The 24,679-nt window shown below is 37.5% G+C and overlaps 2 protein-coding genes across 4 annotated transcripts in view; both read right to left on the bottom strand.

Annotated features, from left to right (window-relative positions):
* The window catches only part of LOC140002140 (glucagon-like peptide 1 receptor), an 89,425-nt gene extending 83,966 nt beyond the window's left edge, over positions 1-5,459 (bottom strand). Inside the window, exon 1 of one of the 3 annotated variants that reach the window (XM_072035708.1) lies at positions 5,306-5,459. Coding sequence is in view for 1 of the 3 variants with exons in the window: in XM_072035707.1 (XP_071891808.1) it covers positions 4,089-4,157 (69 nt within the window). In the remaining 2 variants the exon portion in view is untranslated. Of the gene's footprint in view, positions 1-3,886; positions 4,043-4,088; positions 4,249-5,305 lie in introns of those variants that run through there. The other 2 variants (XM_072035707.1, XM_072035709.1) reach the window with 2 other exon arrangements.
* Positions 5,460-13,255: 7,796 nt separating this feature from the next.
* The window catches only part of LOC140002139 (dynein axonemal heavy chain 8-like), a 135,855-nt gene continuing 124,431 nt past the window's right edge, over positions 13,256-24,679 (bottom strand). The window contains exons 86-94 of the mRNA XM_072035706.1: positions 23,496-23,651; positions 21,261-21,377; positions 20,445-20,546; positions 19,919-20,079; positions 18,324-18,480; positions 17,749-17,901; positions 17,465-17,654; positions 14,124-14,245; positions 13,256-13,664 (exon numbers count right to left, since the gene is read on the bottom strand). Coding sequence (XP_071891807.1) covers positions 13,377-13,664; positions 14,124-14,245; positions 17,465-17,654; positions 17,749-17,901; positions 18,324-18,480; positions 19,919-20,079; positions 20,445-20,546; positions 21,261-21,377; positions 23,496-23,651 — 1,446 coding nt within the window. The 3' untranslated portion in view covers positions 13,256-13,376. The remainder of the gene's footprint in view (positions 13,665-14,123; positions 14,246-17,464; positions 17,655-17,748; positions 17,902-18,323; positions 18,481-19,918; positions 20,080-20,444; positions 20,547-21,260; positions 21,378-23,495; positions 23,652-24,679) is intronic.

The following is a 24,679-nucleotide window of genomic DNA, read 5'->3' as shown; positions in this document are numbered from 1 at the left end:
ATACCATATTAATACAGGCATGAATTTATGTGGACTGCAAGTATTAAGTTTTTGAAAAACCTGGCCACGTTCCCAGGAAAGGAGCCCATTACCTAGAAGCTGGCAAAGTGTCCTCTGATAACAGCTATAGCAAGGTGGCACAGTGTCAGACCTTGTCCGATCATCCTTTTCTCAATTACATTCTATACCACCGCCAGTATGTGCTGCTAATAACAGGCAGAGCATTAATAAGCCGAGACTTGTCTAGAACATTTTGATTTTGAAAGTGCAGGCAACAAAGAAAACCAGTGCTACGTGAGCTCTGAGGAGCAGGAGAACATAAGCCTCAGAACTTCAGTCAGTGTAAGTAGAGAGGGGAATTTGCTCAGGAGATGACCCTACTGAGGCCATACCTCAAGTACTGTGTTCAGCTTTGGGCCCCTCAGTACACAAAAGACATCGAGGCCCAGGAACATGTCCAGATGGGCTACAAAGCTGGTGAAGGGCCTGGAGCACAAGTCCTGTGAGGAGTGGCTGAGGGAACTGGGCTTGTTTAGTCTGGAGAAGAGGATGCTCAGGGGAGACCTTATTGCTTTCTGCAACTACCTGAAAGGAAGGGGTGAGGAGACAGGGGTTGGCCTCGTCTCACAGGTATCTAGTGATAGGACTACAGGGAATGGCCTCAAGATGCACCAGGGGGAGGTTGGAAATTAGGAGACATTTCTTCTCAGAAAGAGCAGTTAGGCATTGGAATAGGTTGTCTAGAGAGGTGGTGGAGTCACTGGCCCTGGGGGTGTTCGAGGAAAGGTTGGATGTGGTGCCTAGGGACATGGTTTAGTGGGTGACATTGATGGTAGGGGGATGGTTAGACCAGATGGTCTTGGAGGTCTTTTCCAACCTTAATGATTCTATGATTCTAAGTCAAGATGCAGTTTGATGTACATGCTTCCACGCTTGCTTCCATGCTTGGAGCCACCAGCCTCCAGAGCACTCTTCCATTTCTCAGCCAAGTTCTATAGCCATTTTCCCCACCATAATGACTAAGGAACACAGGTCTAGAGGACAGCAGTAACTGGAAGCCTTAGGTCAGTTCTTTCAGCATCAGGACACGCAGCAGAAGACAAGTCAAAAACAGTCACAGCCCTGCAAGCCTGTGTTCAGACATTCAATCAGATACAGACCTCTGTGCTGTCCAGGCCAGAGTCTAGCAGACTAAGACATTTGAAACCACCCCCTAAGCTGCATTTCCCACTTGTGGTTCTTCAAGGCTCAAAGCTAGCACTCTGAGACCACTACAGGACCTTAGATATCCATTGAGGAAGTGGGGGCTGCAGAACTAGAAGCAGCTGTGACAGCCTTCCAAAGGGGGAGAAAGTAGCAGGAACTACACAAGACCCTAATGCCTGCAGCCTAGGGAGCCATGCTGACTGTGGGAGAACAGATTAGCAACTGTACCTGAAGAAGCCTAAATAACCCAATAGTAATTGAGTGCCAACAACACGCACATACACAAACATCCATACACTCTAATTAACAAAAGTGCTGATATTGATGTGAATACTTGTCTATTTCCAAGCAAAAGCACTTCAGAACTAAGAGCTGAGGACAGCAAAAGATCTGTAACCTTTCCACTGGATTCAACTGTTTGTACTTCTACCCAGGAGCTGTGTTAATCACATTTTAGCCTGAGGAACAAAAGCACCGGGGGTAGTTTGAAGAACAGAAAGCCAATTAAGAGCTGGGGTAAAGCTCCTGCCTTCTCTTCACTGGTATTTAAATGACTTTCTACAAGACTATCCTATCAAAGCTTTGAACATTTACACTACACAGAAAACTGGAGTCTAAAATCCAAACCCAGGATACAACCAGATGGCTGAGAACCAGCAAGCAGCTGTGTGTCAGCTCCGTCAGCAGCGGGACATCGCTGCTCAAGGCCAAGCAGGGAAAGGACACAGGCTTGTCATGACTAATAAGATTCTGCAATGCAGCCGTGTACTACCAGCTCTTGGTCATTTTACCACCCTCAATGCAGCAAAAACAATCTAAACACTTAAGCAATTGTCAGTCATCCTGTGTTTAAGATGGTGTCAAGTTTGCAGCGCAAACTCAAACTCCAGACTTTTTTCTTACTTCCACATACATCTTCAACTTCCTCTTCTGCCTTTCCTGTCTTGTTCCCAATCCCCTTTCTCACTCATGTGAGGGACTGAGGAGATGCGGAAGTTCAAAGTAAAACAATAGTCACATCAGTAAAACATTTTCTCCCCCAACTCCCTATCATGTTATCCTACCTTCCCCTCACATCTGTCATGCCTCTTTAAACCAGAAAAGCCAAGATCTTGCAGCCAAGAGTATTTAAACTGAAATTGACACTGCTTAAGCAGTTAAGCAGATTATCACCTAGATACTACCTTTAGCAACATTCTGAACTGAATGTGAAAAGACTCCTGACAGCAAAAGTCCCACACTTCTGCATGCTTAGCATTGAGCAGAGTACTTTGTACATTTTGCCAGCGCACAACAGACACAATCACTGCTCGAGACAAGTTGTCAGATAAGACCCTCTAGTGTCAGAAGAGGCTAAAAATCACACAACAATATTGTGACACTGAAGTCAGAGGGAAATCAGTGTTGAGACCAGACAAACTTCTTCCCTCTCACCTTCCCCCAGTCCTACATCCAGCCAAAGGAGCCCCCTTTGCTAGGAAGAGTACTTCACCTTGTTCCTCAGCCTGTGGCAGCCTGATCCCAAGAGTACCCAGCCACACGCTGGCTTCACAGCTCTACCCAGCAGCACACCTCCGTGGTGCTAATCCCTTGCTCACCCCAAACTCATCCATGAACTGCAGCAATGCACAGCCTGAAAGTTCAGACATGTCTAGCACTCCGACGGACTACAAGCAAATGCTACTGATCTCCATCACTAACATAACCACAGGATAGCTCAGGGTGGAAGGGTCTCCTGGAGGACATCTGGTTCAGCCAATGCCAAGCCAACTTTGATAGCAGCTCAGGCTGCTCAGTGCATTATCAAGCAGCAAACACTTCCAAGGACAGAGGTTCCCCAGCTTCTCTGGGTCCCTGTGCCAGTGTTCAACCACCTTCAGGGTGAAGAGGTTTTCCTGCCTGGATTTTTATCCAGCTGCAACTTGTGCCTGCTACTCCTCTAACAAGGCCCTGATGTCAAAAAGAAGGAAGACATAAGACAACCAGAAAACCCAGAAGCCAGTAGCTACGACAACCCCCTTGACTAGCTGGGAACTAAACAGATCATTCTGAGTGGTGTTCTGTAAGTCAGTAACCCCCATAAACTTTCAGCAACTGGAAGAAAAGCAGCTGCACAGCTAGCAGGCTCAGTCAGCTTCACCATCCCTCCCTTCTACAGCCCACAGCCAGCCTCTCCCTCCCTCCCCATCCCCACAGAAATGGATTACCCTTTTTCACCTGTCACCCTCTTCCCCATCACCTCCCACTGCTCTTCCCAAACTACCCACTGTCTCCCCATCCCCAGGCCATGCATGCACAGTACAACTCCCGCCTGGGCGGCCTTTCCCTTGAGACAGACACTGACTGCTTCAGGCTCCTCTGGTTCCAGCAGCCCCAAATCACCCACAAGACCCGCAGAAGAGGGAAACCCCAACAGCCTCAGTCGCTTCTGCCAGAAGAAGCATTCGAGTAATCTGACAGGCATTTCAGAGACAAGGCTGACTCAAGATCTAGGAAAACTCAAGCCACGGGCTCAGCATCAGGGGTTGGTGTTCTCACCCACTCCCCCTCAGGCTGTGTCCCAGGCTGCTGCCGCCCTCCCTCCCTCTCTCAGCCTGCCCTAAAACCCACCTCGCCACCCCGAGCTGTGCCCACACACCCACCCCAGCGCATCCCCGGGGCCGCGGGGAAGCAGAGTTACCTTGAGCCCTGCCACTGCCTCCGCCGGCTGCTGGCTGTCAACCGGGACCCTCTCCTAGCGGATCCCCCGCGCCCCACAGAAGGACAGGGCACGGGGGGAGGCAGCAGCACCCGCTCCCCACCCGCAGCCCCGGGACGTCCCGCTGCCAGCATCGCCCCGGAGCCGGGACAGCCGCGCGGGAGGGGACCCGGGGGGCACTCACCCGCCTCACGGGGGCAGCTCCGGCCGCCACCAGCAGGAGGAGGAGGAAGAGGAGGGTGGCGAGGGGCATGGCCGGGGCCGGCCCCCATGCGCGGGGCGCGGCGGAGCGAGGGGCCCGCTCCCGGCGGGGCTCCGGCGGCCGCTTTTGTAGCCGCGGCGGAGGCGGAGCCGGGTCGGGGCCGGCCCAGGTGCGGCCCGGAGGGGAGCGAAAGGAGGAGAAGGGGGAGAGGGGAAGCGCCCCTGGGGGTCCCGGCCCTCTGCTCTTCTGCCTGGGGAGGGCTGGGAAAGATAGCCCCCGCCCAGGCGGTTTTCTAAGTTTTATTAGTTTTTAGGAAGAGTGAGTGCGGTCAGCCGTAGATAACGTGAATTTGCAGAGCTGGATGCTAGATCAGGTGCAGGTTTCTGAGCTAAAGTCTTCTGTAAGAAGAAAGCACTGAAGACTTGACAGGTCTGGAAGGAAATCTCAAAACTGAAGTGAGAACAGGGGAAGAGATTTCAGATTGGACTGTTAGATACAATTAGAAGGTGAAGGAGCTAAATATTAATGATGTGCATTAATTTCAAATGCATCACAGGCTGATGCTTTGGGAACGTGACTATCCAGAGCATCCATGTCATGGGATCATGAAATTCCTTAACATGAGCATAGCCAGGCAGCAGTTACACCTCAACAGCTAACTCCAGGCAGCATTTACTGAAGTGACTTGGTTAACTGAAGCCAAAAAGGGTGTTTCCTTCAACTTTTCTAAAGTAAGAGAAAAAAAACAAAGATTGGAAAAACTGCTCCCAAAGAAGAAAGAAAGAGCATGTAATTTGGGTTAAGAGAGATGACCTTCAAACACCTCAAGTCAGTTGAAATTCCTGAATGTCTGCTTCAGGTGATGCTTTTTATCTTGAGATTAATTTTTCACTGTCCCAGTAAGAGATTCGCCATTACCATAGAAGTAACATTTCTGTCACAGACATTGCTGAGGACTTAGAGAACAGTGAGGAATAAAAATATATATATATAATAATAATATAAACAATTATGAAATCCTGTTCAAGCACAGCCATGTGGCCTAGGCCAATGAAGAAGCTGATTTTTATGGAAATCAGTGATCCCTTCGCTTCAAGCCCATATCTTATGTTTGCATTAAAGGCATATGTATCCATTTGTGTTAAGATAAGTTACACATAACTACAAGAAATTTCTGTAAAAACCTGCATTTCTGTTACCTGCAATTATCACATGTCCTTGAAGGAAGCAAACAGAGAGAGCATCTATTATGCCAGACTACTGAGGAGCACGACTAGGAAAAACAAGCATTTGCTATAGTTTTAAGTGGTCTTACTTCCCTGAAAGGCTGAGAGAAGACTCTAGCCCAAGCCTGGTTACACCTCACAGGAATATTTGACTTGAAGTCCAACACCTGACTCCATTTTGAAGTGCCTATGAGGACCAAATATGTTACAGATGCTTTCAGTAAACCAATAAAACCACCAGGCAACTGAGCAAAATATCCTCCAGTTTCATTCAGGCCAGGCAACAGAAAGCCTTAATACAGGGAAAGAAACCTCCTCCACCTAGGTAGCACCACCAGCCTTATCAGGGTGCACCTACTTTACATGCATGTCTCCACTACTTTCCATTCCTGATTCTGCAGCAGTCTTATTAAGTTTCCCAGTTAGGACTTCTGCTGCCAAAATGACTCCCAGCACCTGTGCTTAGTAGGTGGCCAGCTGCTTTCACAGGAATTTAATAAGTGAATATTTCTGTTTAAGAGCCCCATCAGCCTATGAGGGTGAGGTATGTCCCTTTGGAAATAGAGGTATTACTTTAGGCTAATCCTACTTTCCAGAAATAATCAGATCTATTTTTTTTTAGATGTGATGAATTTTACGCTGGTGTTACCTATGTGAATGTTTCTGGAGGATGTAAATGATTCATTTTTAACTGTAGGTATATTCAAATAAATATTTTTATTAATTTGTTTTGTTGTCTCCTTGATTGACTTAACTCAAGAGGATTATTTATAAATGATAAACTCTAAACAGCTATGTTTTTATTATGCCCATTTGGAAGCTATTATATCATTTCAGATGACTGAAAATGACCTGTTGACTTATATCATTGTGTTAAAAGAAAGGCCACTTTCCTAGAAATAGGAAGGTATTTGTTACACAAATTCAAATATTTCTGGGGGGAAATAATGACAAAAGTTGTTTCTAAAACCTGCATCTATTGAATTATTTGTTACATTTATTGGTGGTTTTATCAATATTGAAACCCAATTTAATCTTTCATGGGTGTTAACATTAGAGAAGGGTAATTTGAAAATAGAGAGCTAAGTGAAGCATTCAAATGAACGATCTAACTTTAAAAGAACCTGAGATCCTTTTAGTTTGAAAAACACAGCATGTGTTGAGAAAGCTTTGAGCTGCTCTCTTAAGAAAAAGACTTTTCTTGTGTGTGTAGCTGAACAACTGCAGATGATGTTTAAAGTGTAGGACTTAGGTAACTTTCCTTCCTTCAATTCCTTCTAGCTTACATATGTATATGTGATATTTTAAGGTAAGAGGTTGCTGAGACTCGGAGAACTAAGTGTTTCACCTAAACTCAGGATTTATAAGAAAAGTAGAGGGAGCTGCTGCCCTTGCTGCCCTGTATGATGGCTCTGTAAGTGTTGCCTATGTGCCTGAAAGGCTGTTGGCTGTTTAATCTTGTGGTTTGTAACTGTAGTGTGTAGCAGCAGTTAGCAGAAAAAAAAAATACTGAGAGGAAATGTCAGTACAGGTCTTTGAAAGCTCAGTGAAAGCTTAAACTTCTGAGGTGAGGATCAGTACCTATGAAGCTATTCAAAGAAATGTCTCAAACTTGAAATAAGTGTTTAAGCAATGAAGCAGAAGAATTCTGGTATTGAATCATTGAATATGGATGTGTCTGGAGAATCTGAATTCATACAGATACCTGCTTAACTGAAATAAAACTCAGCAAAGCCAAATCCTTCTTTATGCTTCCTGGGACGGGGGGAGGGGGAGGGAAGTAACTGAACAGTACTATGCAAATGTAATAAACAAATAATCTATAGTTGTGATTACAAGCATGTAGGTACTTAGAAGAGGTCGTCTTGTCTTGAAGCTATATGCACTTCGGTATCTTCAGAGAAACTAAATTGTCTGAATTGCGTCTTGAAACCTGGACACTGGAAAGCGTTAAACTTAAGCATTTCAGTAACATTCAAAATGATCTTAAAGTACACTATATCAGAACATGCCTACAGCAAATAGCTATATAGCAGATTAATGTACAAAACTTTTGGGAGTGTAGTGCATTAGAAAGCAGAATAATTTCTTTTGGTTACTGGCTATAGTACACATTTATGCATTAAATCTAATTATTTTTAGTTTTATTCTTGTAAGTACTAATTATTATGTTCAGATTCCTGTTCACATGTAGGAGAATAGGATCAGGACATGAAATGTCTTGTATTAGCTACTCAGCAGGGGTTGAAATCTCCTGGTTTCCTATAATGTGAAGTATGGTACTGGAGATACAGACTCCAAATGAATGAACAGAAGTTACTGGTAGTTTGTAGTTCCAGTCTTAAAGGCCTGGTTGAATGTAAATAGATAAAAGGTACAAGTACTGCTTGACCAAAAGAAATCGATTTTTCAGCTGTCATTTAGTATAGGTTGTTCTTTTTTGGCTATATATATGTTTTTGATGACAGCAGAGAAACGAATACAAAGATTTATCGTTACTTAAGTTGTGTAAAATACATAATGACTGGAAATAGCTATATCTACTTTTTGAGGTCTAGCTGCTGTGTGGAATTTATTCCCTCCCTATAGCTGTTACATAAAATGATACAAGTAGAGGCTTAATTTCAATACAAAGCATACATTCTCTGTCTTATTAAAGAAGAAATTGCTTCAAGTCATTTCCTTAAAATGTTGTCAGAGGACTCATGTGGCCCTGTGCTGTGGAGTCTGTGAATCAGTCCTAGGCATTTCTACATCTTGACATTTTAGAAGTACAAAGATGTAAAAGCTGTCTGTAGTTGTACAATAGGAAATAACTTTTTTTTTTTTATTACTGTATGAATTTCTTACCACAGTCCCTGAGTCCTAATTCAGATTTCCTAGTTTAAGATCTCATTTTCAATAATGCTTTGTTAAGAACTCTATTTTGGCCTATAGAAGGTTGCTAGGGTGAACAAAATGAAAATATGCTAGCACAAGGGAAAGGATGGTAAGAAATACTCTGTACTGCTTTCAGTTTCTCTCTTTGTTTTTTCACAGGAAGCTGTGAATCACAGAACAAGGGAGGAAAGACAAATTATTATTTATTGGAGTAACATTGATGGAAATACTAGTCTTCTCTCTCCCTTTACTATAAAGTAGTAGCTTTTTCTGTGAGGGAATTATTTAGAAGTTAATCCTTTCAAAATCTTCTCACTAAGGGAAACTGATATGGAAAAGGAAAACTGCTATGTATATCTTGATGTGCCTTGTGCAGTGATCATAATACTGGTCTTTGCCAAAGAGGTAGAGATGACTTCTGTCCACTCTGCTGATAGATGCTGAGCAGACAGGACCCAGACTTCCACAGGAAAAAGCTTTCCAAATGCTGAGACAAGCATTTTCTCCATCCTAATCTTTGCTATATAAAGAATTGTGGTGTTTCAATTTCTAAGGGTTCCTTCTGGATTTGATCTTGATAGTGGAATCCTGCTAAATTTAAGTCTTTTTTTTTTTCACTGACTTTGTAAGAGTTAATCTCTGCACATTTCTTTTGTGCTCTGAAAGCAGTATTAATCACAATTTAAAAAACAAACGGAAAAAAAACACACCTTTTCTACAACTAGCTTTGTCTCAGGGATACCCTGCTTGTGTGGTGCAGACACATGTATCACTTCTTACAGTGCTTGCTTTAGTCCATGTGATTTCTATGCTAGGAATAAAACATCAGAGACTTCTGAAGAAATTGGATCTGGAGATCTGTCATAACTTTACAATTACATTCCAATATTTAAAAAGCAGCAGAAACATCAAGGTACTTAAAACTGCAACTTGCACGTTCTATACATCTTTTTTTTTTTTTCTACTTGCCTCAAAGAATTACCGTTAAATACTGCTGCTAAATGTTCTTCCAGACCACCCAAAAATAATGAACAATATTAAGAACAGATATAGCCAGCAAATAAGATTACTGAACAGTACAGGAAAATGACAGTTTTTTTTTCCTTTTTTTTTTTTTCCATAAAATATTTCACTTTAGAAGTGAATATTCTGAATCTTTGTTTAAAAAAAAAAAAAAAAAAAAGTTAGTTAAACTAACCAGAATCTCAAGGCAGAAATGGAAGAAAAATGTTTCTCTGTAAATAAAAAATCTATTAAATGAAAGCTTAGCCAAAATGTTATATTTTCGGAACAAGCTTGTACCAGTCAGTGGGTTTGTGAGATTTAAACATTTGTGAGATGAAAACCTTTCCCCTCCCAGAATCACAGAATTGTCTAGGTTGGAAGAGACCTCAAGATCTGACCTAACCTCTGACCTAACACTAACGAGTCCTCCACTAAACCATTTCACTAAGCTCTGCATCTAAATGTCTTTTAAAGACCTCCAGGGATGGTGACTCCACCACTTTCCTGGGCAGCCCATTCCAATGCCTAACAACCCTTTCAGTAAAGAAGTTCTTCCTAATATCCAGCCTAAAACACCCCTGGTGCAACTTTAGCCCATTCCCCCTTGTCCTGTTACCAGGCACGTGGGAGAACAGACCAACCCTCACCTCACTACAGCCTCCTACAGAATCCCCTTGCACATTATATTCCTTGTTTTTATTAATTCTATCTTATTCTATCCGCTGCTATATAAAAGCTCACCATACAGCCATGCTCCAGACTTTTTGTGAATCATCACTGAAGAATGCTCACTCGCGTGCAAGGTGATCATCTTGACATACTTAGCAGATCAAAGAACCCCCATTAATGTTTCCAGTCTAAGACAGTAGGAGTGTGTGCCTTATGTTGTCTCACTTGCTTAAACTTGCCTCTGAAAATTGGAGGAAATGGATAGGAAAATCTTCCTGGGAGACAGTTCCAGTGATCAAGGAAGGAATCTGACAGACTGTGGATGCACACTCTAAAATAACTCTGGAATTAATTCTGCTACAAATTCTCAAACACATTTATGAGGTAAGCCCTTGCTTTCAGAGAGTTGTTGTTGTTTACGTTATCTGTTAAGTATTTGTGTTTTGCTGATATGGCATTCTTGTCTTTGTCAATACAATCACTGGTATACTGTCTCACATCTTGAATAGGAGTATCCTGAATACCAATTGTCCATTTAAAAAAAAAAAAAAAAAAAAAGCAACTTGTTCAGTAACTAGAGAAAAAACATGTCCAGGTTAATTTATGAAATTGAATGCTTGTTATCTGTTCTGGATGTATAAAGCATTCCTGGGAGTGAAGGGTCTTCCACTGAGGCCTTGAGCTCTTATAGATTATGTCAACTAGGAGAAATGACTTGTGATGAATGAGTGAGGCTTAGGAGAGAAAGAATCAAATAATTGTACCTTGTTAGCAGTTTGAAGAGCTGGTTGTAACCAAGTAAAGTGTAAGTATTTACTCTCCCGCATATGAGGACAGAAATATCTCTTGCATTCAGAGATTAAAAAGGGAGTCTTCTAAATGACAGTAGACTGTTACTATTGCAAAACATTATTTCCACAAACTAGCTGAAAAGCTATATGGAAATAAACATTGATTGTAAAGAACGTTTTGCTGGGAGTAAACTGGAAGCATTGAACTAATGTATGTTATTAAGGGAATAGAACAACATGATTAAACAAAGCCCCAGACAGTCTCACAAAAGATGGGCAAGGGTGAATGGACTCTGACAAACAGAAGAAGCAGATGCTGTCAAAAATATGATGTAATATATGAAATAGAGATCAACAATATATTATTCATCTCTGTTCTTGATATTATACAGGTTGGAGAATGAAACCCTCTTCAGTGTAAGTTACAAAACAGCACATTATTAGCTTACATGTTCCCTGATATTTTCCCATGTAGACTATTATAAATGAGGCAATGCACACCTTCCACCTTTGGCAATGTTCACATTGTTGCACATAGTGTCCCTGCTGTAATGAAGCTGAAAGGGCAGACCAGGAAAGAAACTTTAGAAATTAATAAAGTAAGTTGTGCTTTTTCATTTTGATGTGAACTAAGATGTTTTGTACTCCAAACAAGAATTTTTCTTTCCCCCCAACACCCAGTCTGTTGCCATTTAAGACATATTTCCAAATATTAATAAATGAGCTGGTGTAAAGAGGTTGTTACCAAGATTTTGGGGTAGAATGCTGTACTGGGATGGAAATAATTTTCTTCACAGTAGCTGTATGGTGCTGTGGTTTTGACTGTGAATAGAATGGTGTTAATAACATACCAGTGTTTTGGCTGTTGCTGAATCCTGCTTGAGTTGCATTGAGGTTTTCTTTATTCTGCTCTGTCCCTGAGTGAGTAGGGTATGCAAAAGGGTTGGACAGAAAAAAACTGGGACAAATCAACCAAAGGAATATTCCATAGCCTTGTTAAGGTCAACACTGAAAGCTCAGGGAAAGGAGAAGGAGCAAGGATATTTATGGTTACATTATCTGTCTTCCCAAGTAATGGAATGCATGCTGAGGCCCTGTTTTCCAGGAAGTGGATGAACATCTGCCTGATGATGGGAAGCAGTAAACAAATTCCTTATTTTGCTTTGATTGTGTAGAAGATGTACTTCACTTATTAAACTCTCATTATTTCAACCCATGGGGTATTTTTTTTTCTTCTGCTCTTCCAGTTCTTTCAACCGTCCTGCTAGGGCAGGAGAATTGAGTGAACAACTGGGTGGGTATGAGCTATGGGTAAGGTTCAACTCACCACAAGTACTAGCTTTTATTTTTGTTATGATTTGAATATCTTGTAGTTGCATAGTCTTTTTATTATTATAGTTTATTCTCTGTACAGATGTAGTTTAATGTTACAACTTGTATCTTTCTATCTCTATCTCTGTGTATTTGTGACCTAACACTTTATCTCATTGTTATATTTGGATCTAGAGTCTACAGATGAGAGAGGGAGAAGAAGCTTCTTAAATTCATCTGGAGATCTTCATTTTTACTATTCTGATAATCATTTTGTATCTGTGTATTTTAATAGCCTATATCCCACTAACTTTCTGCAAGAGGATGTCCTTCCAACAGCAAGCAATTGAGTTCCATCTCAAGAAAGAGCCTTTTATCACCCCACTGGATGCCCAAGGCCTTCAACAAGTAACAGTAGCTGCACTTTTTCACAGCAGATGCTTTTGATCGCTCCTAAACTGCAAAAGGAAGAACATACCTCTGTGATGGTGTGTTAGTGAAAAAATTATGTTGCCAAATAGACGTAACTGAAGGAGGAACATATTTGATACAGATTATTAGAGAGAGAGTGTAGAGTGCTTATCTTATTTACAATTATGTGCACAGAATTAATTTAATACTAATCATGTATGGAAAATTCATGTCTATCAGGAAATAATGTTGTGATAGCCACTCTAAGGATTTCAAGCCTATGTTTAAGAGCTAAGATGAAATGCAGGAAAGCAGTTGTATATAAACTGTTTCACTGTTCTAATTACAAAGGCATCAAATTAAATAGTTGGTACTGTTCTATTTCTATAACTATATTCCCACACTGCTAAATTGGACAGATCTTCCTGGTTTGTGTGAGATATTGCAGAGATGAACATTCTTGGTGTAGTTTTGCATAATCTATATAGGTTAACGAAAACAAGTGAACTCTGAAAAATCCCAAACAAAAAACATGAGTCAGAGAAAATCATCTGTGTGCCATGCTCAATCCAGAAATACTTAAGGACTTGTATCTGGGAGAAGCTAAATTTTATTATGCCTTACACTGTCTTCTGTTGTCATTATATTTTCTTGAAATGCAAGCTAAAAACTGTGTATAAGAAGATTCAAAGAAGCTAAGATTTTCTCTATTGAAGTTTAACAATGTCTTATTTTACATTTTGTATTATTTAAGCCAGTTATTTTTTTTAAGTAATATGATGGAAACATCAAAGATTACAATCACTTAACTTACTTATTTTAGAACTATCAAAAAGGAAAAAAAAAACCACAAACATAAACCAATGCTGAAACTTTTAATATAATGACTAATGGCCATGAAATAAAAAAGCAGAATTACACATATAACTGGCTACATATGCTGTATGTTTTGTTTCTGTTACGGTATGAAAAACAGTTTACTTGATGTCACATAGGAGAGCCACTCCCCTCAATATCCAATGGTCTGGAGATACTACTGTTCTCAAATAGATCACTGTAATGTAGTTCAGATCTGTTCTGCTGGGCTTCTTGTAAACAGGACAAACGTAAAGCTTGGGATCCTTAGGACCAGTTGTATTAATTGCAAATATATGTACCACGGGCAGCTGAACAAAAAGAATCTTTGGTGTAGACTCAATGAGTTTACTATTTCTTCTGTCCCAGCCTGCTCCTTCCAAGTATAGCCCATAAATGTATACTCCTTCCTGTAGGGAGAGTAAGCAGATATGTCACACAAAAGAAAACATCTGCTTTGTAAAATGATTAGCTGGCTTAAGCCATTAAAATTAATATAACTTTTACAATAAAGTATCTGATGTTGGATCTTTCCAACCTGTAAAATTATATCGATCTTTTTCAGAAGGTAATGCTACTCTTCATGACTATAAAACTTGTTTAATAAAGCCTATACATTACGTAATTTGATATAAAGTTTATTATATATTCAGTAAATCCATGTATATTTTTCCATGGATGAAGATTAGAAATGGTTCTTAAAATAATTTTATAAATACAAAACAAAATTTATATAATTACCTTCTAAGCTGAGTAAAAAAAAATGAGCTGAAGACAATAGTGACTTTTTTCTCTAGCAATCCCAAATGACCAAATGACAAATTAAATACTGAAATGAATACTAAAATATCTTTGCATGTCATACATACAGAAGGAGGTGCTGTGATTTCTTCTTTGTTTTGCTTTAGCACTTCATTATGTATAGTAACTGTATCTAAAGCCCAGCCTTTATGTGCTCGAGTTGCTTCTTGTCTCATTGCTGTCAGGAATCCTTGAAAAATTAAGCCACAGATTCAGTATATACTCCCATGATGAAAAAATAAAAATCTTGCTCATTATCTGCATAGTTCTGCACTCAACGTTACTAGGCAGATATTCAGAGTTCTCATGACACCCCATGCCTTGACTAACGATAACAAACTTTGCTTTGCTACTTTCTTGTTCCTATTTTGGCCCCATAGAAGGCATTGAACTGAGAAATATTTTTTTAAATGACACATCAAATATATTTTTTTGTTAACTGAACAATTAAGTGGCTTAAAAGTTTTCTCAGGATACTGGCTTATATATTATTACGCAATCAACTACAGGATACATAGTAGATCTGTGCTTCAAGAAAGAAGCTGAAGGCAGGTGAGGTATTAATTACGTGAGCTGATATTTATGCAAAAGCAACTTAGGAAAAAGGCTTTTTTTTATAGAAGAAGTAGGATGATAAACTTTACTGATGCAAAATTTCAATGATGGTGTGTTCAAAGAAGGTGTGTCCGAAGTGATAATAAAAATGAATATGCTTAGGGAATTTAAACAAGGCTGGGTTTATAAAGAAGTTTTTTTTTGTTTTGTTTTTTTGTTTTTTAAGAAGTGAAGAAAAGGTAGTCTTTGGCAGAAATGAAGGTAGAAGATGGCATAAGCAGTAAAGTGATTTTCAGTGTATTGTTTTGAATAGACTTTACAGAGTTTTGTGATGAAAAAGGTTTGAGAGGTGAAGGACTGAATAGTATAAGCACAAGATGACATAAATGGGCAGCAAGGAACTTTGGGTGTTGAGGTATTTGTTACAAGTGTCTCAGAAGATGACAATGCAGCTACAAAAAAAAAAGCTGCTATTTTATGCTACTGGATGAAGTAGCACTAGGAGTTGTCAGAGACTGAGGGAAAGGGAAAAAAGTTAACAACAGAGAACTGCATACTTGAGAGTGATTATTATAAAGACTTAAAGATGAAATGTCATCAGTTCCTCCTTGATTGTGCATAAAGGAAAGGAAGACCAGCGTTTTGTGGGCTGATGAGTATATACATAGGGAAGAAACCACCGAATGAAATACTGACAAGCCAGGAGGGAAATCATGAAAAGACAGGGTCATGCAGTGGAAGAGAGCATTTCCAGATGTAAGAGGTGGTTTAACATGCTAATTAGGATAAAGTCAAGTAGCAGCTGTGTCACAACTGATATTCATGTGTTGTAAACATCATTAATGTAGTATGTGAAATGAACATGTATTCATTTCTTCAACTGCTATATATTCTTATACAAATAAAACAGTTTGATCTAGGCTTCTAAATTTCACTAAAATTAATAATATCTATACTAATATATGAAAAATGATCATTTATAAGCCTGTTCAAGTGCCATGATTATCTAATGGAATATTGCATCACTAGAAACATCTGCTCTCTCCTAATAATTGTAATTTATAGAAGACAAAAGCTGATACTTGCTAAAACATCACAACAGATTTTAAATACAATTATTAGTGATACTTCATAATACTATATAGAGAGATTTTTCCAATAAACTGATAAAATATATTTTATCAGCGCAAATATATTAAATTTAACATTTTAATGTATTTGCCAATACCATGGTAGATTTAGATCTTGATTCACCAGTGCAATCAGCCTAGATTTACCTGCAATGGCAGCACAAGGTAGTCCATTTGCTGAATTGCCTCACACTAGTCAATTTGTAAACTTTGTGATTTGATTTACTCAGAATTTCCCGGTGAGCATTATTATTAACACAGTAAGTATATTTACACACACACACACACACACCCCCCTCATCCTATCCTGCACCTTTTATGCTTAGTGGACTACTTTCTCCATTTACAGAACTAGTTTTTCAGATCACTGAAGTTTAAGCAATTGTCAAGTTCAAGACTATTCGTGTTTCAGATTTGTTTGCTCTTAGGTTAAATATTTTCTTTGATCAAAATAATCTCTTGCATCATCTTTTATAGCACTATGAGTGGTGCTCCTGGACCACTGGAGATCAGTACCATTACCAGCTACGTTATATATGATACAAATGGAATGATGTTTTGACTAGTGCCTTGAAACCATCTTTTAACAATAATTCAGATGCCCTCCAGGCACCTCAAATGTTTCTGAGAGAAAAATAAGAGTTGCTTGAATATTAGTACTTTTACAGTGCTAGTCATAGGAAAGATATAGAATAGAAACACTCCAAAGTGAAGATAACTCATAAAATAGTCAAGGATTTCAGAGATTAATCCTAATAAATAAATAAATAAATAAATATATATATATATATATATATATATAAAATCATATCTGTTACATGGGAAAAGTTTCCCATGAGAATTTGTATGGGTAGCTGCGTAGGCTAAATGAGATTCTTCTACAAACATACATCTAATAAGGTAGCATTCTTTATTAACAATGGAGATGGTTATAATTTTTCTTCCTCCCAATAAAACAATAAATATATCAAGCTATAACAGATGATAGATCATGTTTACTTGTACTTTGCAGTATACCTTCAAAGAATTTGAACAGATTTTTCATTAAACAAAGACACTGTGAAAATGACAGGTTGATGATTCTCTGTGAAAGAGATAATTCTGGTATAGTTGCATGTTGTTATTGTACAGTATATAAACACCACGATGCTCTTCCATGCTCGCAACTTGTAGTTTGGAATTGGAAAAACAGTTTGAAGTCACAGGAAAAGCAGGAAAATTGTATTTTCATTAGAAGCCATATCATCGTTTGCTACTATATGCCAACAAGATAAGGCACTTCATTTATTAACTATAGTTTTTCTTCTTGTAATATAAAAACTTTGTTTATGGGTTAGCCCAGAAGACCATCTATACAAGCATCCTGTCTCTGCCTCTAGACAAAGGAGGATGCTTAATGAAATATTATTAGAGCAGGCAAAATGGCACACAAATCCTTTCCCTTCTGTGTTCTTCTAGATTCTGGCAATTTGGAGCTTTGGGACCTCCCAGTTTGAAGGTTAAGTTTGGACAATCATGTTTATATCTACCATCAGACCATTTTCCTATGACTTTGTCTAATCTCTTTTTTGAACCCATTTATCATTTTGGCTTCTATAACATATTCTGACAGTGATGAAAACTTTTTTTTTTCCAGGTTTAACATTAAATTAGATATGTAGTAAAAACCATTAAGTTATGATAAAATACAATAAATTATTACTCAAGTCCTTTTAGTACCCTACCTTGTGGATTAAAGAATCCAGTCATCCAAAACACATTTGGTCTGCCTTCAAATATCCAAGTGGAGAATTGGGTATTTCTTTCCAAAAGTTCAGTAAACCAGAAGCCAAGTGTTGAAGAATCCCAAGATACTCTTTTCCATATTTGAGGAATTCGAGCATCATACATATTATCCAATGCATCTCTCAAATTCTGAAGGAGTGAAATTATAATAAATGACCTAAATACATCAAGGTAATAGTTTAAAATAAAATATGCAATACATAGTAAATAACTTGATACTTGCCTCACTCATAATAATAGTCCCTTCTATGGCTAGCTTAAGATCACTCAAACTGTTGCGGAGTATTGTGATCACTTTTTGCATTCGGTCAATTTCTTGCCGAAGAAAAATATTCATCGAGTTGAGGTGTCCCATTTTAATTAAACGAGCTTTTACCTAAAATATAGGATCCCAGAACAATGAATTTAGTTAAATATGATATGCTGAAATACCGTTCTCATATATAACAGCTTAACTAACTTTGCTTGAGATAAGCAAATTGTAGACTTGTAATTTGAATTATTCACATAAAATTTTCCGCCTTCAAACTGTTGTAGTTTATATTTTTATTTGTATTTTTGTCTGATATTACCTGATTATTCATGATTGTGATAGAGTAAGATTTCACCCAGAAGGCCCAGGAGACTGCCATCACAAGACTGATTTTTTTTTTTTGTATTTTCACATACAGCTGTGGCACGAACAGTCTCCAGACATATCTCCACCATCAGTGCTAGATGTCTTGTTTTAAAATAAATAAATAATAAAAAAAGCTTCATATCTATTCACAGTGATAGAGATAAAGGTGATTAGCTTGCCTCATGAGGTATATAATCTGGAGGAAGTTTCTCTAGCATATCTTCAGCTAGACGATAGACAATAGCTTCACGAGTTTCTCCAGGTCCTGCACCACTTTCTTTAGGCTGAATGTTGGTAATAGTATCTAGAACATCAGCTGCTGTGTTACTTTGATATCTAAGAGGACAAGATATATGTTATAAATTACAGAGGGGTTTTTAATAGTTAAAATGTATATTTGGTAGAAGACAAAAACTGAAAGTGCAAAGAAATAATACAGTGCCACCAGCTTAATTTGAAACTCCCAACAAGAATTGTTTTCCTTTGTTTCCTGTACCAAGCCAAACACATTGTGAATAACATTTGGCTTTGTGTGATCATAAAAAATGTGATCTGCTGTCTACCCATGTTATAATCTTTTCTTTCTGCTTAGCTCTGAATTAGAAAAAGAGTGAGTTCCGCAGGCTGCTTCTCAACCTCTGAGAAAATGAGACAGCAGAACAACTTATCATATGATTTCTAGGGATTCTGATTCTGTAAAAAGGAAGATTATTTCCTTCGTTTAGTTACTTCTTAAAAGTGGAATGCAAAAGGAAAAGGTGGAGGCATAACTCTACAAGCTCCCCCTTCATTAATTAGAAAATTCATTCTGCCTTGAGGTATTTCAGGATTAAAGGTAAACCTGCTAGATTTACAACATCGGAGATTAAAACCTTCTATTTCATAGTACAGTATGGGCAGTGCTAATGTAAATTTATGTTCTGAGTCAACACAAAAAAAAGGGTTGGTAAAAGGTAAAAGATGGTAAAAGATAGTAGACCATGCCAGTACTTCAACAAAAGGAGAATTATACCATTATAACAAAAGTACTGCTATCTAGTGGCACAAATCTGAGATGCAGTAAGAAAGAAAACAAAGCATATGTGTTGGTATTGCAGTTATGGCATTGCCTACTTTTGCCCTATGGAATCAACTACGTTAGGAACATACAGCCCTAGTCTGACTCAGAACATAAATTTATTCTGACTCAAAACATAATTTTACATGCCACTTTTATTTTTCAACCTTCATCTGACACCCATCTCCTCCAATTACTTTGTAATATATGATTATATAAGACAGGAAACCAAGGTTTATTCCACATGTGAACTCCTACAGTATCTTAGCTTTGGAGACAGTATCATAAGACTACACAAACCAGATACTGCACATTTCAACATAAGCTGTGAATGCAATTATAATACTATAAATCGAAAAAATAGAAGAAACCCTACTGTCAATTTTCTTCTCAGAAGATATAATTTCTGCTTCTGAATGTAAGAATGATGAGGCATTATAAATGTTTTATAATGTTTTCATATTTAAAAACAAAAATACGTACCACTAAAACCATGATTAAGTAATAAGAATGACTACTTTCAAAGAACATATAAAATGCAGCTGAAGATACTGCATTCTTAATCATGTGCATGCACATAAATTTTTCCAGCTCAACAATGAAATTCACATGGATCGAATATTTGCTATGAAAAATATACTTACATATTTCAGAGGGATTTTTTTCCAAATACTAAAATAAAGAGTCATTGGTTTCAATGTATTGAGAGCTACTTACGTAATATCCGCATTAGGATGCAGACCAAAGACCTTTGGGCTATCCATGGCAGGGAGTGACTGGATGTATTCGAAATACTGGCCCAGGGTTTTACACACGGGAATTTTATATCCAGTGTAAAAACAGAAAGTGCTGTCAAACATCTTTTCATTAAACCACACCTGCATGAAATCCAGAGAAGAAAGCATGAAATTACTTTATCATTTAGAGTTTTTAATCTCAGTTTTGAAGAATAACTGTTCTTGCTTTAGCTGCTACATCCATCTTTACTTGAATACGTGAGTAAATCATGTTACGTCTTCTGAGTTCTAGTTATGTCTTTTTAATAATTTCTGCTACACACTAAAGAGAAATCAAGGGGAAGAATTTCATTGGCAATGAATGATGTTTTGAAAAATTCATTTTACTCTGAAGGGTCTTATAGGCTGGTGAAGAAGCGTGTATTCAGCAGAAAGACAGTCTTCTGATTTCTGTATTGCAACTACCAATAAAAATGACAAATAGCTGTATTTTCAAGGTCTCTCACCCTTGCAAAGCAATTAAGAAGACGCTTATCAAAGTCGTCTGTGACTCGGCCTCCATATTGCACTTCTCCAATCATGTAGCGTACTGTGCTCCATGATATTCCCTGGATGCAAGTAAAGTAAATAAAAGACTGTAGTTACAACATGTAAGTAGTAGTGATTTGGATATCATCTGTAATTTGGATATCATCTGGAGTTCATCAGGCTCTAAAATATAAAATGAAAAGATTATATTTGGAAGAAGACACAAACCTTGATTTCTAATGTATTTCCTGAGTTCAGCTCTGAAATTTTAAACTAGAGTTGGGCTTGATCCTGCTATAGGAAATATATCCCACTATTTCTCGTGTGATGTGAAATCACTCTCAGCTGCTACTTTTCTTCTTCTCTGTTCCTCCTTTCCATACATGCATACCCTCCCACCAGTTTCTTATGTTACTTTATCATCAAAGTGCTACTTTGCAAGAGATGGCTATTCTTCTACACTATTCCTGTGAAACAGTAGAAGCTCAATTGTCAGCCACAGAGAAGTTGGAGTGGCTTTGTTAAAATCTGTGAATACTTCAGCTCCCTTTCCAAAACAGATCTTGTATGGACTTACTGTTATTTTGGATATAGTAATGAAAACACAAGATCAGATTCTGAAGTTCTTAACTATTACATTTGTTTTAACATGGATGATACAAAAAAAAAAAAAAGAAATTTTGATCATTCCTAGCTGTGCTGAAAGAATGGAGATGAACAGAAACAGTAAGAAAAATAATTACAGAGGCTGTATAAAGCAATTAAATAAGATTTATGCAAAGTGTAGTATTCACCTTCTTGATGTCACATTCATCTAGGTGATTTTGTATAAACTGAATGCTGGCTGTAAAGTCTGCTGAGTTAAATTCATAGGGAATGTTCCAACCCAAAGGCCCAAACTTTCGTCGTTCCTTAGGAATATATTTCAAAGCAAATATGTTTATGAAACAATGTATCATTAATGTATCATTAGTTTCATTATCAAAGTTCAATTGGAATAAAAAATTGAACTGAAGAAAGAGCCTAGGAAACAACTATCAGTAATAAACAACATGATATTCATGATATTGAGTTACATCTTAGCACTAAAAATTTATAGAAAAAGCAACAGAGTAATTTATTTACTTTCAATGTAAATTACTTTTACTAATCAATATATAAGTCATAGGTTTGAAATGTCTTATGTCTATGTGGGTTTTTTATACTATGTAATTTTTATGCTAAGATTTTTATACTAAGTAATTAACTAAAGAAAACACTGAATCTCTGCATTTTCAGCACATTCAACAATTTTATCTTCTCTACTGTCTTTTTTTTTCTATATATATTTTCTACTAATGATAGTGTTCAAATTCATCTATTAATGCTCAGCTCAGCTAGAAAGGTTTCTAGGTTGCCCTTTTTGTTTTCATTGATTCACTGTATAGTTTTAATATGTCTTTCAAAATTCAAAACTTTATTTACTTTACTAAAGCTGCCACCACTGCATTTGTCATTATGTACATATTTGAATTCAAAATTATAATGCTAGTAGCAACAGAAAAAGTTGACTATAAAAGAATGTGAATGTAATCTGCAGCTCAAAGACATTTTGAACAACCAATGCTACTAGATTTGTCAATTTATTTATAATCACACGAGTTACCTCACTCAGTGAATTTTTTCAGAATGTAGAAAAAATTACTCCATTAAGTTAAGAATTAAATTGATGAATAGTGCTGACATTTATTAAATGAATAAACAGTGTAATACTAATATTCTAAAATTAACTAGAGTGATAGCATATTTATTAGATTTTAAATAACCAGGTCAACAATGACTTACAGTCAATACTATTGTTAAGTAGCATTTAATTACAATATTTGAAAAAGAACTAGAATGGGAAAGAAATAAAAAAAGACCTTGATTTTCCTAAATCAAGTACTGTTTATAAGCAAATGAGACAGCTTTAGCTAATAATACCGTGCAGAAAGGTATAACAATTTTCTGCCAAATTCTCTGAATAACTTCGTAAGCTCTATTTACCATAGCAATCTTGTCACCAAAGGATATTAGGAATTGGTCAGCTTAAGTCAGGACGATGTATATATTGCTTACTGATTAACAATCCAAATCCAAAATAAATTTTCAGAGCAGAAGAATAGCTATAATATTTTTTGAAAGTATTGATGATTGAATAAACTTCTCCTTCCACAAAAACACTATAATTAGGAGATGATACACAGAACAACATTCTCGGTGTTTGTAAAAGGTAGAAAGAAGAAAATAATGCAGTATATTGTATCTTAATAGGGATCCTCTTACAAAAGGCCATTCTCTTTCAGTCTTTGCTGCACTGAAAAAAACAGGCAGCTAAATAGAGTCTTAGGATTAAATACTGTTTAAATCTGTTTTGAGATCTTTGCTTAAAATAAGGTATATTCAGAATGCTCAGACATTTGGTATTTATTGTGATCTCAAAACTTATATATCTTTAACATACTAAATACGCACACCATTGTGCTCACATTCATATTAGTGTAGAAAATGTCACAAAAAAATAAGATAAAAACAAGACAGTAAGAGAATTTTATTTAATGTTAGGCATCTAGAAGGTAGAGAGCTAACCTAAGCTAGGCCTATGAACTGCCTTTAAAATCAATGGACTGAAAAAAGTGATATATATCCAGAAAGTTATTCACATTTTTATAGACAGCCACCAAAGGCAGATAAGCTGATTTGCTGCTTTGGGTGCTTATCTATTTCTATGACCTACAGAGAGAGCTTATTCACTTAGATGACTAACTTTTGGATAGCTAAAATTAGATAAGAAAAATCCTTATTCTAAATGCCCATAGTATGAAAATTGCATAAAATTTAAAAGACAATTAAGAGAATAAATTATCTCAAAATACAGATGACAGAAATCAAAGGTCTAGCCCTGCGACATGCTGCTACAATAAATATCAGAATGCACATTTTCCATAGAGAAAACTTGTTAAAGTGAATCCCTAAATCACACCTTTATTTGCAAACCTTATAAGAAATACCTGAACAGTAGAGTGCAGAAAAGCTACAGTATAAAGTAAAGGTTTCCACATAGGCAAATTGCTAACATCTAACAGATCCTGATTAATTCCAGAAAATGTTCTTTTTAAACCGGCACGTACACCCTGAGGAGGTTCATTTGTGAACTTTAGAGCAATCTGCAATGTAAAAAAAATAAAATAAATAAATAAATAAAGGAATTGGATTTATTTCCTGAAACAAAAACTGCAACATATAAAAATGTCACAGCTATTAGTTATAAATAAAAGATACAACAGAAATAGTTGAATCATTGTAGGTACAAATTTGACAGTGTTACCACATAAAAGGAGTACACATTACATTAGTCCTCAAAACCCTGTGATATACTTTAAGATTTTGAACATGGACTTTCTGTTTATGTCATTCAGAGTCATCACTCAGACATCCATGGTTCTAAGATTTTTGATCAACAACATGGAAGCACTTTCCATGCTTTTCAAAAAGCATCATATGGTTGTCATATCTCTATCTCCAATTCAATGACTGAACGGTGGAAGAGAACTATGCAGAAGGGATGATAACTTCCTTATATTTCTGTTCCCAAGACCTCACTATAAATACAAAGAAATCTTACCTCTCCACAGTTCAGATCTTTGCGTTCACTCTGGATTCTGTGGCTATGTCTGCAGCAGTAAATTAGGATTGCCCAAGAATGTTTCTGGGCACACTGGTCAGCAGGCATGAAATCTACATTTGTGGTAGTATGCTGACAAAGTTCCTTTGTCTACAGCCCCTTTTTGCATGAAACTTCATGCAAACTTCCTAATAGGGATAGTTTCTAGAAAATTTTAATTGTCAAACCATGCCTGAAAATTCTTTAAAAGAGTGCTAATACCACAGGTTTTCATTTCAGAGAATGTTCTAACTACGTACTCCTACGGACTATTGCATTCTAGTGCTGGGTAATGGTCATGGACATTCTATTAGTTCAGACACAGACTGGCCTTACCATAATCAGATTTCTATTCTATGAGACACTTTCAAACGCTGGAGGAACTCAAAAACTAAACATTTTTCTGCTCCAATAGTAAGTACTTGTCTGATTAGCCTGCATAACATTGCAGCATTCACTTGAAAGGATAGTCAATGCCAGGCTGCCCTAGGTTTGAATGCAAGCATGTTTGCAAACTATTTCTGCCTCTGA

Source organism: Anas platyrhynchos, chromosome 3 (assembly GCF_047663525.1).
Source record: "Anas platyrhynchos isolate ZD024472 breed Pekin duck chromosome 3, IASCAAS_PekinDuck_T2T, whole genome shotgun sequence".
NCBI lineage: Eukaryota > Metazoa > Chordata > Aves > Anseriformes > Anatidae > Anas > Anas platyrhynchos.
This window is presented reverse-complemented; position numbering and strand designations above follow the sequence as displayed.